This window comes from Mastigoproctus giganteus, chromosome 5 (assembly GCF_048544385.1).
Source record: "Mastigoproctus giganteus isolate SK-2022 chromosome 5, ASM4854438v1, whole genome shotgun sequence".
NCBI classification, from domain to species: Eukaryota; Metazoa; Arthropoda; class Arachnida; order Uropygi; family Thelyphonidae; genus Mastigoproctus; species Mastigoproctus giganteus.
In genome coordinates this window covers 94,156,125-94,172,634 of record NC_143579.1, presented here as the reverse complement: position 1 = coordinate 94,172,634, position 16,510 = coordinate 94,156,125, and the positions used below count along the sequence as shown (strand labels likewise).

The 16,510-nt window shown below is 37.2% G+C and overlaps 1 protein-coding gene across 1 annotated transcript in view; it reads right to left on the bottom strand.

Annotated features, from left to right (window-relative positions):
- Positions 1 to 1,737: 1,737 nt before the first annotated feature.
- The window catches only part of LOC150085572 (uncharacterized), a 106,310-nt gene continuing 91,537 nt past the window's right edge, over positions 1,738 to 16,510 (bottom strand). Inside the window, exon 2 of the mRNA XM_090373352.1 lies at positions 1,738 to 2,714. Coding sequence (XP_090229478.1) covers positions 2,125 to 2,714 — 590 coding nt within the window. The 3' untranslated portion in view covers positions 1,738 to 2,124. The remainder of the gene's footprint in view (positions 2,715 to 16,510) is intronic.

Below are 16,510 nucleotides of genomic sequence, written 5' to 3'. Positions count from 1 at the left end.
GACTTACTGCAAACAGTGTTTGCAGTCTGCCAAGATGTACTTCATGCGGACAGCACATGTTTGGTGAACCCATCACTTCTTTTGGACTTAATTGAATTAAGTCAACTAACGTGTATTCTTCCTTCTGGTAGCATCTTCGTTAAGTCTGGACTTCATCAGTGTGCACTCTCTATAATCGATCGACTGATGAAGTTTTAGTGAGCTTCCTATCTAATGGGGTTGTAGTTTCTGGGAGTCTTTTACTGGATCTGCGTTTTTTTTAATATATGTATTTATGTCTGTTGTACAAGTGGATTCATGTATCTGTGTCTCTAAGTACGGCATTGTATGATATGGCGGGGCCGCCTAGTATAATAAATTAAAAAAAAAATACATTCAGCATCAAATAAGACAAGCATCTATCGCACTAAACGGGCTAATAAGAGTGAATAAACGTCTACAAAATAAACACTTCCAGCACATAAGTTTTAATTAAATTCTATATTCGTTTTTAATAATATTGTTTTAGAAAGTGGGTTGCATTTTAATTGGATATTTCTGTATAATAAAAAAAAACCGAACACTTTAAATACCGCACAGTATCAATTTATCTTCTGAAAGATAAAATAAAGATAGGTAGGAAAATGTTACTAAAAAAAATAATACTTTGTTATGACAGGGGTTGGTTTACTTCTTGTGGTCCAAGGTACCACCCGCGATCTGGTTCAGACCGTACTCTGAGTTTGCTAGATTAAGGTGCGTGATTTCACAGTCCTCAGATATTCACTTTTCTTGAATAATCAACTATTTAATAATGCATAAAATCAAGCGCAATACGATATCACCCCTCCCCCAAATGAAAAACCCTACAAACCTATATTGAACTCTAAACCCAGCAAACTATTCTATTAATGATATAAATTTTCGAATTTGGAATGGAAAATTATGGTGCATACCAAATATTAAATCTTAAACAACTTCAGTACGTTTTGTTGTGTTCCTATAAATCACCCCATTTCATAAAACTTGCAGCATGTGATAAATATAGTCCTATCTTATATTTTCTAAAACTGATTAACGAGCCAGTCTTAGTTAATATTAAGACATCTAAGAAGTGCATAAAATTATCTCAGCAAGACGTCGAGTTTAAGAAATACCTCCATACTAATAAAGCATATCCATTTCTAACAAAACCTTAATAGGTTGGAAAATTGAATTATTTCAATTTATTGGAATCTTTATATTATTTACTTGAACTGAACGCAACTTCTATTTATCATACAAACCGTTATAAGATTTACCAGTTTTAAAGATTGACTGTCTGCGTCAAGAGGGAGAACTACAGAAATAAGGATGTGGAGAAATGCGAATAACCGAAAAGAACACTTCAACGTAAGACTACGTGTGTTGGAGGTATGTTCCGAATCCGAAGTTGATCCTTAATTTACGAAATTGCTGTTTAGTGAATTAATTTAAAAATGTATAGAGTTCCTCTGGGCTTACCCTCCTCCTCCTTGCATGAAACATTTAGTTTTCACTTCAGAGCTTCAAAATAAGAGAACCAAAACGAAAGGTTTTGACGTAAAGAGAATTTATTCGGAATAGTTTAAATTTTTACAGGAAGTCCATGTTTTCTTACACTTGCAGACAGCACACCAATTTGATGAGATTGGGCAAAATGGAATCATAACTAACATTTTAGAAAACAACGAAATCTGTACAAGAAATGTTCAATGGCACAAAGGAAAATGCTGGGATCAAACGGCTATTTGTACAGGGGACTTATCAGAGTTCGTGTTTGAACTGGATATTCGAAGCACCGTCGTAATGGTAGTCTTGAACTTTGGCCTTAAAAGTTTTAACATTGTCCACGAAGTCTTTAGCCTAGGACTAGTTTACTGGAATTACACAGCCTGCTTCATTGTAACGTGGGTGAGTACTTTTAATCATAGGATTAACTCGCGTTAATCAGCACAACGTGCGGGGACTACTCGTTGGTTCGGCAATGGACGCTGCTGCTGCTGCGTTAAACGCAGGGTAAAAAACAAAAAGCGCCCGACCTTAAGTCCCACTTCTTGCCCTGTCTGAGGGGGCATGTAATATTGGCACTGAAAATAACGGGTTCCTACCTGGCCACTCGCAGAATCACGTATGTCCGATGTGGTGGAAGTAGGGATGCGAAGATCCGAATGCCTGGGAGGGGGTGAGAACTTGGTAGGGAAGAGCAGCCGCCGCAGACAGATAAGGAAGCTGAGCACTGTACAGGAGACTTGTGGTAGCTGGATATGCCGCAGATGTAGGGTAGCTACTCGTTAGACTTGATGTCTGCGCAGGTGGAATGGTGGGACTGTTAGCATCCATCCCTGGATTCTGTTTCTTCCACTTCGTCCGTCTGTTCTGGAACCAGATTTTCACCTGAGTCTCCGTAAGTCTTAGGGAAAGGGCAAGGTTCAGACGTTCGCACACTGATAGATAACGGGTTGTCTTGAATTTGTTCTCAAGGGCTACTAGTTGTTCGTACGTGAAAGCAGTCCGGGCACGACGAGGCTTTCCGCCTTTGCTGTCGTTGGCCGATTTCTTCTTTTTACCGCTTCCTCCTTTTCCCGCATCCTTATCTTCACCCGTGACTGTCGCCTCAGGTCGACTGTCCAGTGATCTGTCGTCTTTGGTAGCTGTACTGGCATTGGTAACATCCAGGAGATCTTCAGTTGTGGAATCGGCTCCATTTATGTCTACTGGAAAATGGAAGAGAAAAAAACAAGAATAAGCTTCTGTTAGTTTTGTCACCTTATCACAAACGACAGGATTTCCTTAATCACAAAAAAAAACAACAACAAAAAACCAACATATAGAACTACAGCATAACAACACTTACTTCCTTTGCATACATAAAATTTTAGCCAGAGAACAATAAATTTGTTGGTGGGAGAGGAGGGGGAAAGAGTTTATTTTAATACATATATGCTATTATATTATAAAATAAGCGAGTCAATTAATGATCCTATTGTAAATTTAAGTTATGTTTATCAAATTTCAATAGGAAGCCTTTCTCCTTCCTTTGAACTATTCGTCGTTCAACAAAAATTCAGAAATATTTGAAAAAACGATCGGAAGGTGTTTCGAAACTTTTATAACAAACATCAGTTACTTTATTTTTCGAATGAAGAAAGTCTGGGCTCTGTGCAGTAGTAGTTTCAGTGACAAATTGTGTTTTCTAACGTTGGCAACTAAAATTGTTTCTAAAATGTTATCTCCCCCCCCCCTTCTACTCCACGCACATCTTAATAAAGTTTCAGAAGAGTTAATTTAGAACATTGTGTTACAGGTAAGAACTAGTGTGACCAAGTCATTGTGATTTAATTTAATGATAATAAACTTGAACTGTCACTGGAGTTGGAATACTTTTCTAGAAACGATTTTCGCTGCCACTTAAAACGTAATTTTCGCTACACCGGAAAAATGACTTAAGAGAGTAATTTTTGAAAATATAACCTTCGCAAAATATAAAAGTTTGTTTTCTTGTTATTCTCAGACAACACGGTGTATCAGTCCGTTTATTCAGAAAGACTAAGAATAATTTGGAAACTCCGAAGAATAAAGAGTTAATAAGATTCTGTAATAAGCTGCTCTAATTTGGAAATCAAATTTCTTACGTTTCACCAGCGACCAGCATTGACATGGTGGAGGATGGTAATTCCTGTTTGCTTAATAGGTGAGTCTTTGTTTCAAGATAAAAATGCTTCACTTTATTCTAAAAGTTTAAGCCAGAGCTGATAGCTTTATATGCTATCAAGTCCTGCTTAAACTGTGCAGGTTTTTCCTTTGGGAGCATTCTCAGTTCTAAGTAAATTTTTGTCAATTTATAATAGATTTACTGTAAATTTGCTAAAGAGAGTTAGGAGTGCTATGCTCTGCAGTAAGCATTTCCAAAGACTTTCTCCATAAAGCACTCCCGACCAATTTAATTGCCTTCTTTCGGACCATCTCTAAAGTCTATATCCATTTAACACATGGCAGCTAAAGAGATCAACAGGCTGACTGCAACTACCTTTAATGAACGGAAATTATCACGAATGGCAGAGCCGATATTTTAATCAGCAGAAATCAGATATCAGCATCTTATGCTTAACTTTTCATTTGATCAAGATTCAAAGTTAGAAACTTCAAGTTGTATATCAATAGACAAAAACAATAATAATAAGATAAAGCATATTTCATAATAACGAAGTCAAAAGATTGAGTTACATTTATAACAATATGTGGTTTATTTATTAAATATAACAGTAATCACATTTTATTATACATGTCTTTCAAGTTCCCATTAGAAAATGAAATAGAAGTTGATCTTTTTAAAATATTCAGAAATTTGCTCCAGGAGCTTCATTTGGTTAAAGCGTACCTTATGGGTTCACATTAGGACTCAATGCTAAAGGTAAGGTGTTCAAAAGAACACCGTATCTTTATACAACAATCTAATTTTTGAGGAACTACTCAATATGCAATATTTTGTATAGTGATATGATAACATTTTTCTAATAACCTGTGTTATTCCATAACTTCTTTTCATGTTGTCTTCTAATAACGCGTGATCTTTATAAAATTTACCCAAGAATGCTCTTCACTCTTGTACTACTGCTAAAGAGAGTTAGGAGTGCTATGCTCTGTGGACTGTACAGGATACAGTCCACACTACAAAGATTAATCTGTTTTAAAATGTTTAGTGTTTAGCGGTAATATCATGTTTTTAGCTTATTTTTGAAAAATGTTAAGCTAGTTTATGAGATCGCCATTTGAAAAACACTACATTTATAGTATAAATGATGGATGGAAGGAAGAGGATTTCCTAAAGTTGATATGCTGACTACAAGTTTTTATTTCGATCCTCCATCCTGAATCTACTCAGAATCTGTTTATTTTAGTCATGTATAGTAAAATCATAAAGAAAAGTTAAAATTGATGGACTCACAGCAATATTTCTGCACAACAGAACTTTGCGCCACTTCTTCTGATATTGTTCTTCCTCAAATCGTCACATTTCTGAACTAGCCGTTGGTTGGAAAAGACAATTCAAAGAGGAGAAAATCATCCAGGATGTCACGGTAGGTGCCAACATTCACAGAACCATATACAGAAAATGGGCCCAGGCTAGTAGTATATAATCCTCGAAAAGTTTTTGAGACGCTGGCTGGATGCATTGGTCAGAGTTGCGAGATGACAGTTTATGGGCAGCTGCATGGTCATTCTCCGCAGTGCGAGTAGCTGGTCCAACAGCTATCCTCATTATTTGCCATCCCTATGGACAATGATGGCTTTGACATTTCTTGTTTCAACTGGCTACAGGCTCTGCTTCTTACGCATCTTTCATTACTTTACGATTTTTTTCTTAATTTTTGATTACCTACTTGATCTGTTACCAGAAAATAATGATATTCAATAAGCAATCAGGTTAGTAAACAAGAGATAGGTTCTGTTAATGGCAAAGGAAGTATTAGTTTAGTTCTAATTCTGCAACGTATAACTCCTGTCAACTACTTGGACCTACTAAAACTACCATATAAATATAAAAACGTATCAATACATGTTAGAAGGAATGCAACTCTAAATTTCAGTTCCTTTTGAGACAAAATTGGATATGTCAAAATTTTTCGTTAGCCTTCGTGGTGCTGAGTAAATGTTGATAATTTATTTGTCATTTAACTTTTCATATATTAATCTACGAATTGTTGAGAAATAGGCGAGCAATTACATACTGTATTTGAATTCTCCTTATTAATTTTTTGCGAACAAAATTCCACTATAATAATGGAACAAATTTGTTTCTTGCTTTGAAGTCGGTTACTAAATTTTTTCAGATGAGGGTAACCCCTGGCCTTGTGGCCGTGAAGGGTTTATTGCAATGTATCCATTGTATTACTATTATTATTATTATTGCAATAAAGATTTCTATAATATCTGCCAAGAATATGAAATTAATGGGCGGTCCTTTATTACCACAATGGAATAACCATACCTAATTCCACCCAGAAAACTTCCGATGGCATCAGACCTGAGCATTTCTTTGCTCAACTAAATCGGTGGATGTCCCACACTATCAGATCTCCTTATTCAAATTTCAGTTATGGCAAAATTTGAAGAATGAAAAACACGCTAATAATATTTATTAGTTTAACAACAGCGGCAATTACCTCATTCAGCTTCCACCTGTAGGCTAAAATGCTATCTTGTTGTATGAGCCAAGGATGAAAAGCTGAAAGTAGGCTGCTCATTTACCAGTAGCTCCGTTTTATATTCCGAAACCATAAGGTATTCCAATTCTTTTTTTTTTTCCCGAAACTATCGCTATATTTCCGCGTTGAACACGGCTACATGATTAATACAAAATTTCCATAACTTTTAAAAGGTCAAAAGCGTGAGTGGCGTGCATGAAATGGACAACCACGTTGGATAATGGTAACAGTGAAACGAAGGAAAGCTAAAGAGGAACTGACTAGTATTTATCATCCGATATGCGATGCACATCTCCACTGGTCTCCTGTGTCTCTGTTATTGCGATTCTCTGCTGCACGCAGTCACAATTTACAGTCATCCTTGGAATCGAGTACTGGATCCTTCAGTGGCACAAACGCATTCTAGGAAAGCCTTTTATCGCCAGCAGCTCTCCACATCTTCCTTGGATGGACTCCTTGCCAGTTAAATTTCATTAGAACAAGGATTTTCACCCTTGCTAGTCTGGTATTCACATAGAATCAAAGGCACAAGCATGGAAATGAACCACGCTGCTGGAACTCCAGTCCCAGCAGCGTGGTTTAAGAGCCTTCAAAGGATGTTTTCAGAGAACATCACACACTTTTTCTGCGATGAGCTGGAAATTGCCTTTGAGCGGATATGCAAAGATAAGGCTAATATAAACACAGTAATTCAACAAACATCTCTTCGTGTCAAGCCCTCGCGCGTAGCACAGTGCATATAATCACCATTCCACGGACACTGGGTGGAATGGGCCTAGGTTCCAATCCGTCCATGACGCAAGGAATTTTTATGGGCTTTTTTTCGCAAATTGTCTGGATTATTCCGTCTTATGAGAAGGTTACATGGTTCTTTCTTCCGAAAACTTTGATTTTTCGTCCAGCAAACAGGCAAATCGAATACACACAATTTACAGTCATATTGTATATGGCCTAAGTCGCTGGTGCACCTAGAACAACAAATCTTCGTGTCAAGCCTATTGCAGCTTGTGGTTGTTCTTTCTTCTCACCCGTGATGCATCCTAGCGGTCACGGTTTAGAATTAAGATCGGTAACATGGTCGAGAGGATCTATCTTTCTGTCTCTCAGGGTACATCTGTCTGCCTCGTACCAGTTATTGCGGTCTCACCTGGTCCACGAATCCATGAACCAATTCCAAATGTGATATGATTCCGGTATTCACAAGAAGCAATCTTCGCTTTTGTTCATAACTTTCATCCCACTTCTCTCACTCCTCCGCTTTCTGATAATACAAGTTTATATTATATAATGTTTTCCTATAAATAAGATTCTGTATATTACAGAGGTAGGCCTTCATTAAATGATGTTTCGGGATATGTATGGGTAAAATTTTCTTTGTGGAGGGAAAGTGCAAACGTATCAGGCTATATTCTGTTCTGAAGTAATATGCAAAATATAATATTTTAGACGTTAGCATTGTAGTCACGGTCTATGTTCAAGTGGGCGTTCTGATTTTCTTTCTTGGTGACAGCAGATGTCAGATGCCGCTGTGAGCAAGACTTACATCTTCTTTTTTAATTATGTCTACGTTCTTACATCTTAAACGCTCTCAAAATCTGATTTAAGCAGAAGTTCGAAAGGATATTGTGGGTATAAGCTGTCAAGAAAAGGCGCCTAACTAATTAAAATAATAAGGGACTTGAACCGGTATTAACTGTTAAAACAACGCTTAATTTTAAGATGTTTTTTCCCTATTCCCCAACATCCTCATACGAGTGCAGCAAAACAGGAAAAACGAAGCAAAACTAATGTCAGACAAACAAGAAAAAATTGAGAAATGAGTTTCTTGGCAGACATAATAACGATACGAAAAATTAAACAGACAGATATAATTGGAATTAAGAGGACAGAGGAAGTGAGCTCGAGACGGGGAGGATTCAGACATGGAAGAAATGTTGTCCACGTTTCTGATACGCTTGTGGCTTCCAGAAGTGTTGTAATTACAGAAATGTCCCGAAACAAGAACAAAGAAAGCCGTAAAGGAAGAGAACTTATTAATGAACCACGAGAAAGGATTCCGTCGAAATAATAAAGACGACATCCGGGTAATAATGATAGGCAGTACGTTTTTCTAGACAAAAAAAGTAAATCAAGAAGATTTCATTAATTTCAAAATTAGTTTTGAGGGTAATGAAGTTGGAATCATGCTCAGATTGAGCATGGGAACGATGAATAGATTTGAAACACAGTTAATTAATAAATAAATAAAACAGTCGAATGAACGCAGCACGAACACAGATATATGTAAGGAACTGGAAGCTGCATTTATTTGAAAAATTAATTTTCAAATATGAAAACGTTTCCAGCTTTTTAAAACGATCTTTCTCCAGTCTTTGCTGCTGAGATCCACCGCCTTTTATTATGATTATTTTTTGAGCTGTTATGGTTGATATTGGGGGAAGATTATTATATAATTCAGATGGTAACTTTTCATCAGTTTTACTTATCTTCCTCCAGATGCAAATACCTGAATGTGTAATACGCACCTTCTTCGAGAGATCACGCAGAAACTCACAGGTAGTGTGACACTTAATTCCATTGCTTACCAAACTTTTTATTAGGTACTCCAAGGGAACCCTCTAGAGAAAGCTCCTTACAGTTGGTCAATCGAAAATGGCGGCATTCTCTTCTCTTTTGTTTCCACTGTATGGAGTCAAAAGTTAAGAAAATGAAACAATCATCCTAATATCTTAGTTTTGAAATCACCATCTAAAAGCAAGCATTCTACCTCTCTTCCTTCAATTAATTCAATTAGTTAAGTGCAATAGTACACAAAACGTTTAATTTCAATACCTCTGAACATGCACCATTCCTAACTGCAGGCAGGTCCACAATAACAACCCTCAACGTTCAAGTTTATACAAATTTCGCTATACAATGAAGCATATTTTTAAGGTGTTTCTTGATATAGCGGAAGTGTATGTGCATAATTCAGTGCAAATAGCTTTCTACAAACCCCAATAATACTGAAAGCAGACACAAATGTGGTGTAACTGAAAAAATAATGTTGGATACCATAAGGATCTTGGACTTAAGCTCGCGTTCAAAAACACGTGAAGAATTAAGATCATATAACAACTTAAGAGATATATATATATATATATATATACAACTTGATAGTCAACAGAGTTTTGACTAGAGTGAATCTGACGCACTACCCCATAGTTCAGGGGTAGTGCGTCAGATTCACTCTGGTCAGGGATATTTTTGGCGTCAATGGCAATTTTTGAAATCAGGGTCAGGAACTAAGTGTAAAACTTAATGCCGCGAGCAGACACTTTAAAGAAATTTAGGGTTTCACGTTACTTTGAATTTAATTCATTGGATACATAGCAATCTTGTTAGGATGATGATTAAATGAAATCCTCTCGTGGTGCTGCCAATTTCATTTAAACATTCAAACAAGACAGTGCCGATCCCCTGCCATACTTAGAGAGAGATATTTACATATAACTGCACACCACCGCTCAGATAATTCTTATATACCTGAAATTTAAATCATGAAAAAGTAAATCACGGATAAAAACTAAGTGCGGTTACATAATTAATCAAAGAAGAAACTGACGCACCTGATCTTAATGGCATTATATTTATATACAAGAAACAAAAAGCAGAAAGAATAGTAATAATAAAAACAGATGGATATAAAATGATGAACTCATGTTTCCTGAAATACAACTCAATTAAAATATTTAAGAAATTCGTATAAGGATATAAGAAAAAGGCACAAATTAAACATACGGTAATACAGTATAAAGAAATGGTAAAGGAAATATACGCTGATAAATAGTGACAGCACGTTGCAAAGTATTGTGCCGCCTTTGCACGATTATTGTAGACAAGTATTCAAAGACTAAGGATGATCTGAAAATCCGAGTACAAGGTCGAAATGGATTCAAAAGAGTTATTATAGTAACACCGAGGCGAAAGTAATGTGATACTAAAGAGAAGCCTATTTGATTTATATAAAAATACGCAGACTATAATAATGTTATGTAAACGGAATCCTGAAACCTTTCCAGTCCCAATAAATACACGGTCTGTGCCGTGTTGATGTTTGTTTCCGAAAATAAAGATTACAACATCGAATACTTATCGGTTGTTATTGAAGTGCTCCTCAGAAAAGTAAATCTTGGCTGTCTGGGTTTCTCAAATATATTGGATTTCTTTCTCTTCCCCTGACTCCCCACAAGGAGAAGGTTCACAATAGTTGCAAAAAGCAACAGTCTACTGAAAGTCTTTAAAGGAAATCAAGTTTGCAGCTTCAGGATGTCAGCTGGTATTTTCCAGCCAACTAAGAACATCCGAGAATAACCGTTTCTGTTACAATCAAAGCCAACGGAGTTGTTTGCCCATCAGACAACTCGTTTTCCCTCACCTCTCTGTTTATTTGCATCTGCTCTCTACCGAATCAAACTAAATATTTTATATCACTCTCTCTCTGCTCAGTAGTCCTCTTCTTTACCATTCTCCATTTGCGTAGATTCCCTCCGAATCTCATCATTACGGCCCACACACGAGCAGCGCAGCCGCCAGCTTCTCTGTTGCAAGGGTGATTCTGTCTTTCATCCAAAATGTGGCCTTTTTCCAAATACTCTTTTCACTTTGTACACAAGTTTAACGCCACTGCTACCGTATGGGCAAGAGGATAAAGAAAAAGAACATTCAAACTCGTTACTTGATTCCTTTTCGATTTTAATTTCTTTGTATACTTCATTTCTTTTGTATGTTTTAAATTTGCATATATATGCTGTCAAATCCAAACCTTTACACCGCGTTAATTTCTCATTTATTGGAAAAAAAAAATAAAACATGGAGTAGTTGTATTATCTGAGAAATAATACAACTACTTGAGCTTGTTGTTATAATCCAACAAGCTCAAGATAATGTATCTATCGACAAAGTCGTTTTAAAATGGTCGCTCAAATTTATGTCATTAGTTAAAAACAGGTAAACTCTAAAATCCGGTAAGGTAAACTCTAAAATGACGTCCTCCATGGCCGAGTGGTCAGGAGCGGGAGTGCAGTAGCACACGCTGTTTGAATAAAGCGGGGTTCAAGCCCCTGACTGCTAAATACGGTCGATCTGCCAACCCGCACTGGACCAGCGTGGCAGATTATGGTCCATTTCCCTCAGCATGAATTGTTGAGGAGGTTTCCATCCTGCAGTGGGTTGATAATGGCTGCAGTTTAAGCTCTAAAATCTAACAATGATCAGTTCCTGCACTTGGATCCAATAACTCGGTTTGAACTGAACATACCATCTGAAATTTGCTCGTGATCATTTTTTTTTCTGTTCCTGTCTTGCAGGCTGAAATGGATCTGGCGTAAACCTTAAGAGAGACGCATAGTACTAACCGAACGAAATTTATTACGAAGATTTGATAACATCGATGCGTCACGCGACCATTAGAATTTGGAATACTGGGAAATTGTATACGTAATTTCAATATTGATATACGAGCAATAAATGGAATCTAAGGTTAAGTAGTGCGTTGAAAGGGGAAAAAAATCAAATATAAAAGTGGCATTGTTAATATTAGCATATTTGGGCAAAGATAAATGAGCTGAATCAAATTGAAAGTTAACATTAATGTTAAAATCCGTTACTATACAACTTGTAAATATTCTACCCAGTCTCGCCACAAGTCACGTGATAAATCGAAAACCTTTAAAGCTCCCATCTTGTTCATGAACAGTGATACTACCTTAAATGATCCACTATGCTCGCGAACAAGATACGGCACCATCGTTATCTTCAAGAAATGGTGAGAGATTGCATCTTTTGAAAATGCGCAACTGTTATTGTATTTTTAACTTTGGCATGACCTTCCTTGGCATGGGTATGATGTTTTCAGGCGAAGGAGTTTGGTATGCGAGAAGCTCGATATCTACTGCACGTTGTCCTTCCTAATGACATAGCACCGGTTTTGTCATACGTGTATTAACTTATAACTAACCAGGAAGAAGAATATCTTTAAAGCATGTTCCTCATTTGACAATATTTCCGGTCTTCATCGCCATTTAAACCAGACTTCTTCAAAAGAGTGACAATTGGTGAAACAACTGCATACCCATGGAGGACGTGCAGCATAGTTATACCAAATGAAGCGGTGCACTATGGCCAAAGAAGTCGATGTGCCAACAAAACCCCAAAACGAACAAGTGATCACCAGGAAATTTCTTAGTGTCCCGGTACTCTTGGTAACATATTGTAAAATATATCAATAATTTCTAGATTATATTGAAGTTCAAAAAAACTTCTTGATAAAATGTTTTTATCGATTTTAAATATATTTTTGATGAAATCGGATTGCAATATCCGATACCCGTGCAATATCTCTAAAAAAGAATTTCGATCCAAATATTCAAAACATGAGACGAGGAAAGCCATGTCAAGTTTATTTTTTATTTGCAGTAGTCCTATGGAGTCCGAGTAGATAAAAAACACGCAGAGTTCCTTCTTTTTTCACTTTTAGCTGTCAAGGGACTAGTATTAATGTAGCTAATAATTATAACTGCAGTGTCTGCCCTATCGAAAAGAGTTGGACGCCCCCGAAGTAGTTTCTTTTCGATGCATGGAGAACTCTGTTTTTTTTTTAATGGTATGCCAATAGAGGGCATTTGTGTAACTCCAGATTATGGCAGATTTCTGCATCATCGGGTACACATAATAGTTAAAGAAACCTTGAGTTAGTGTCAAAGTGGACGATATAGAGCCAGTTTTGCTTGACACGTGGTTTATTTGTGATAGTCTTAACAAATTTCCCAAGTGGAATGACAAATGCCAAGCTGTTTGTGTGACGGTGTTGTCAGTGATATTAGCAGATGTAGAACAGGAGGATGTATTGAGATTGAGCAATTAATGGAAGAAGGGACATATGTAATTTACCAGCAGACCGATGGAAATGCATATGAGGAAGAAAAGGGGGGAAACTGGAAAAAGTTACTTCGGTTTAGGCAGTTTTGTAATCCTTAATGGTCCAGACAAAAACAAACAAAAAAAGTAGGAGAAGATTAAGAGCACGAGACTCATCAGCGGATAAAAAACGGGAGAATGTAATAGTGGAACATTTGTAATTTAACTGATGGCAATGGAGTTTGTACGTGTTCTCTCCCACCAAGTATAATAATGATGCTGGCGATTCCAGTAGGTGGCACTGTTATTACCAAGGCCGCATACTGAAATACCCTTTTTCTCTCTGCCACCGATTATACAAGCTAATCCTTGTTATTGTTCTTGTCGAGAGTTTCACACAAAAAGTTTCCAAACTGCGTTCTCTTCCTGTTGGTCGTAATGATGCCAATCTAAGCAATGCTATTAAGTCAGTGCACGAGCTGATTACCTCCTCCGGTGATTAGCCTTAGCTTTCAAACACATTACTCGCGCTCATTACATTAACACTAACTTTAAATGTCGTCAGTACTTGGATGACCGTTTCTAAGTTTGCTTTCAACGGAGGATAATGTATTTCTTCACTTACGATGGAGAAAATCATCTTCCACAATACTGTGGTTTCTTCGTTCTGTTCTACAACCGCTTACAGAAGTTATGGAAAAGGGATGGTGACAAAGACTTGTGAAATAAAGGTTCCTTTCCCTATCCCTATTATAATATTTCGCTTGGCACTTGGGCAATTTCTACGCCAGAACTCCACACTATGGGGTGACGTAGAAATGCGCAGAAATGTGAAACGCAGTGTATATTCACTTGATTTTATCCATTCGCAATTATCGCACGAAGATATACCATCGCGGGACCGAATATTTGTTCTTTTAAAGTTGACGAAGCTCGCTGGGAAAAGGGGGGCTTAGCAATCTTAACGAACAGAAAGCCAATTGACTTCACTATGCACTCAGTTGAAAACATGTTTTGAAACATATTTCGAACAAGAAATAAGTTTGCATCATTTCTGCCCTGTTTGTGTGCTATCCACCTGCAATCGCGTGTAATCTTCAGGATAATATTTGTCAGGAGAATCCTCACATACTCAGAACTGCGGCATCTTCAACTGACGCATCATCGGCTTATTAAAGTAAGAAACGGCACTCACACCAAGAAAGTTGTCTGCGGGGCTGAATGTCGCGATACCCGAATTTTTGTGTTTAACCTGTGGATACGTCATCTTTCTACTTGAAGGCACGTTTACGTTATTATAAAAACACGAAAGGTTCATTGTAGTGTACAACAAGGCTACACACTTGTTGGATCAAGCCATGAGTACAGATGTGATTGCGAAATCCGCGCACGCTGATGTTGGAATTATGTTTAGGACGCTAAGAAAAACACTTGTGCCACCATCGTCATAATATAAGCTGAGATTGGCTTAAAAAGGTTTCTCTTGTTCCAAATACGAAATTCCCTGTTGGAAATATAAAGACAGTTTTTGTTAATTTGCAGTTTCAATATAAAATAAATATTGTCTAACTACCGATTAAAATCACATCATCATTAGATGCCATTTTTATAAAAATTATTTTTATTAAAAGGCTGCGAATATTTGCGTATTCTACGTTCAGTGTACAATCAGAGGATGATGTTTGTAATAGAAATGACCGAGGTTCTTACAGTGACATTTCGTTTTTCCGAGGTGAACTGGACCGAGACCCAACATTTGCGCCTTTTAAACCCAATATAGTTCGCCAAAGTTTTAGAGAAAGATAATATTGCTAATCTCTACTGTGACTTCTTGCGTGTTCACAGAAAATTTCAGGTTTGTAACTATATTCTTCTCCTTTACAGCGGGCGTTAAAGTGTGGCAGGTGAATGAAGTTTGGAGAATCAAGCACCATGCAGTCATTGAGTACCTTTATCTAAAAGGAATGTTGCAGAAAGAAATTCATAAGGACATGCAACAAACCTTATGGGGAATCTTGTCCTTCACACGATACGGTCAGAAACTGGGTTGCAGAATTTAAGCATGGACGAGACAGTGTTGAATGTGGATACCATTCATGACCTGATTATACAAGACTGCAGAATAACGTTGGCCCCATATTGTGATAACATTCAACATCTCCCATGAGCGAGCTAACTATGTTATGGTGAATGTTCTAGGAATGAAGGTTTCTTTGACGTCAGTCCCTAAAACACCGAATGCAGATCAGAAGCGAGAAAGAGTAAGGTGTTGTCATGATATTGTGCAGGTTACCTTCATTTTGAAGGTAATGAAGCTCAGTTTTGGGGGTGGTATGTCACTATGGACGAAACATGGGTGCACCATTTCGATCTTTAAACAAAAGAACAAGCGAAATAATATAAGCATCCCTCTTCTCTCTCTCCTAAAAAGTTTCGAGTGCTTAAATCGGCTGTGAAAATCATGACATCCGTCGTTTGAGATGCAGGAGGAGTGATCATGGTTGGTTTCCTGGAACGAGGCACCACTATCAATGCCGAGTATTAGTCTAACGGTCTAACATATTGAGGACTTTTCTGTGAAGAATGGAAGCTCAAGAGACGCCGTTAATTGGCCAAAGGAGTCATCTTGCATCGAGACAATGCACCAGCGGGTACAGCGCCTGCTACTCAGGCAACACTGCATGACTGTGGGTTCGAGATATTGCAGCATCTGCCCTACTCACCGTATTTAGCTCCATCGGACTATTTTATATTTCCAAATCTCAAAAGAAAGACTTGAAACAACAGAAGTTCGGCAGTGACAATGCTATTGATGGATGCAGTGAATAACTGGTTTGAGTCGAATCTTCTGAATTTTATTTGAGTGGGTTAGAAAGCGTGGATCGTGCCAGAAAGTGTTGACTTGAAGGGGACAATGTTGAAAAATAAATGGGCTTTCTCAACTTTCCAGCATTCCTTCTACATAATTTTTTTTCTGAGAAGCTGAGATGGTCATTGTCGATTATGAGTTTGAACAATATTTGTAATTATTCGTCCCGAATGTTAGAACTGGTGCGTAAATATATATTTATCATGTTTTTTGTTGCCAAACATTAGTTAACTTTACGTACAGTCTATCCACTATTTATTTATTTTTTGGCAGGACGACTCGGTTAATAGAAGTTCGGATAATCGAGCTTCTATTGTACTTGTAATAAACTTATATTTTATTTCAGAATATAAATCTTTATATTTCGAAAAAAATAAGAAGTTAAAAAAAAAATCAAGTATTTCAACAATTACTATACTATGATTGAGATACGGACTTCAAAACATTGTCAAGGCCGATAGTGAGAAACGCTTTGATCTCCATCTTCTCGGTGAGAAAAAATCGTTACCTTATTTTCACTTAATGAATCATCCAAATT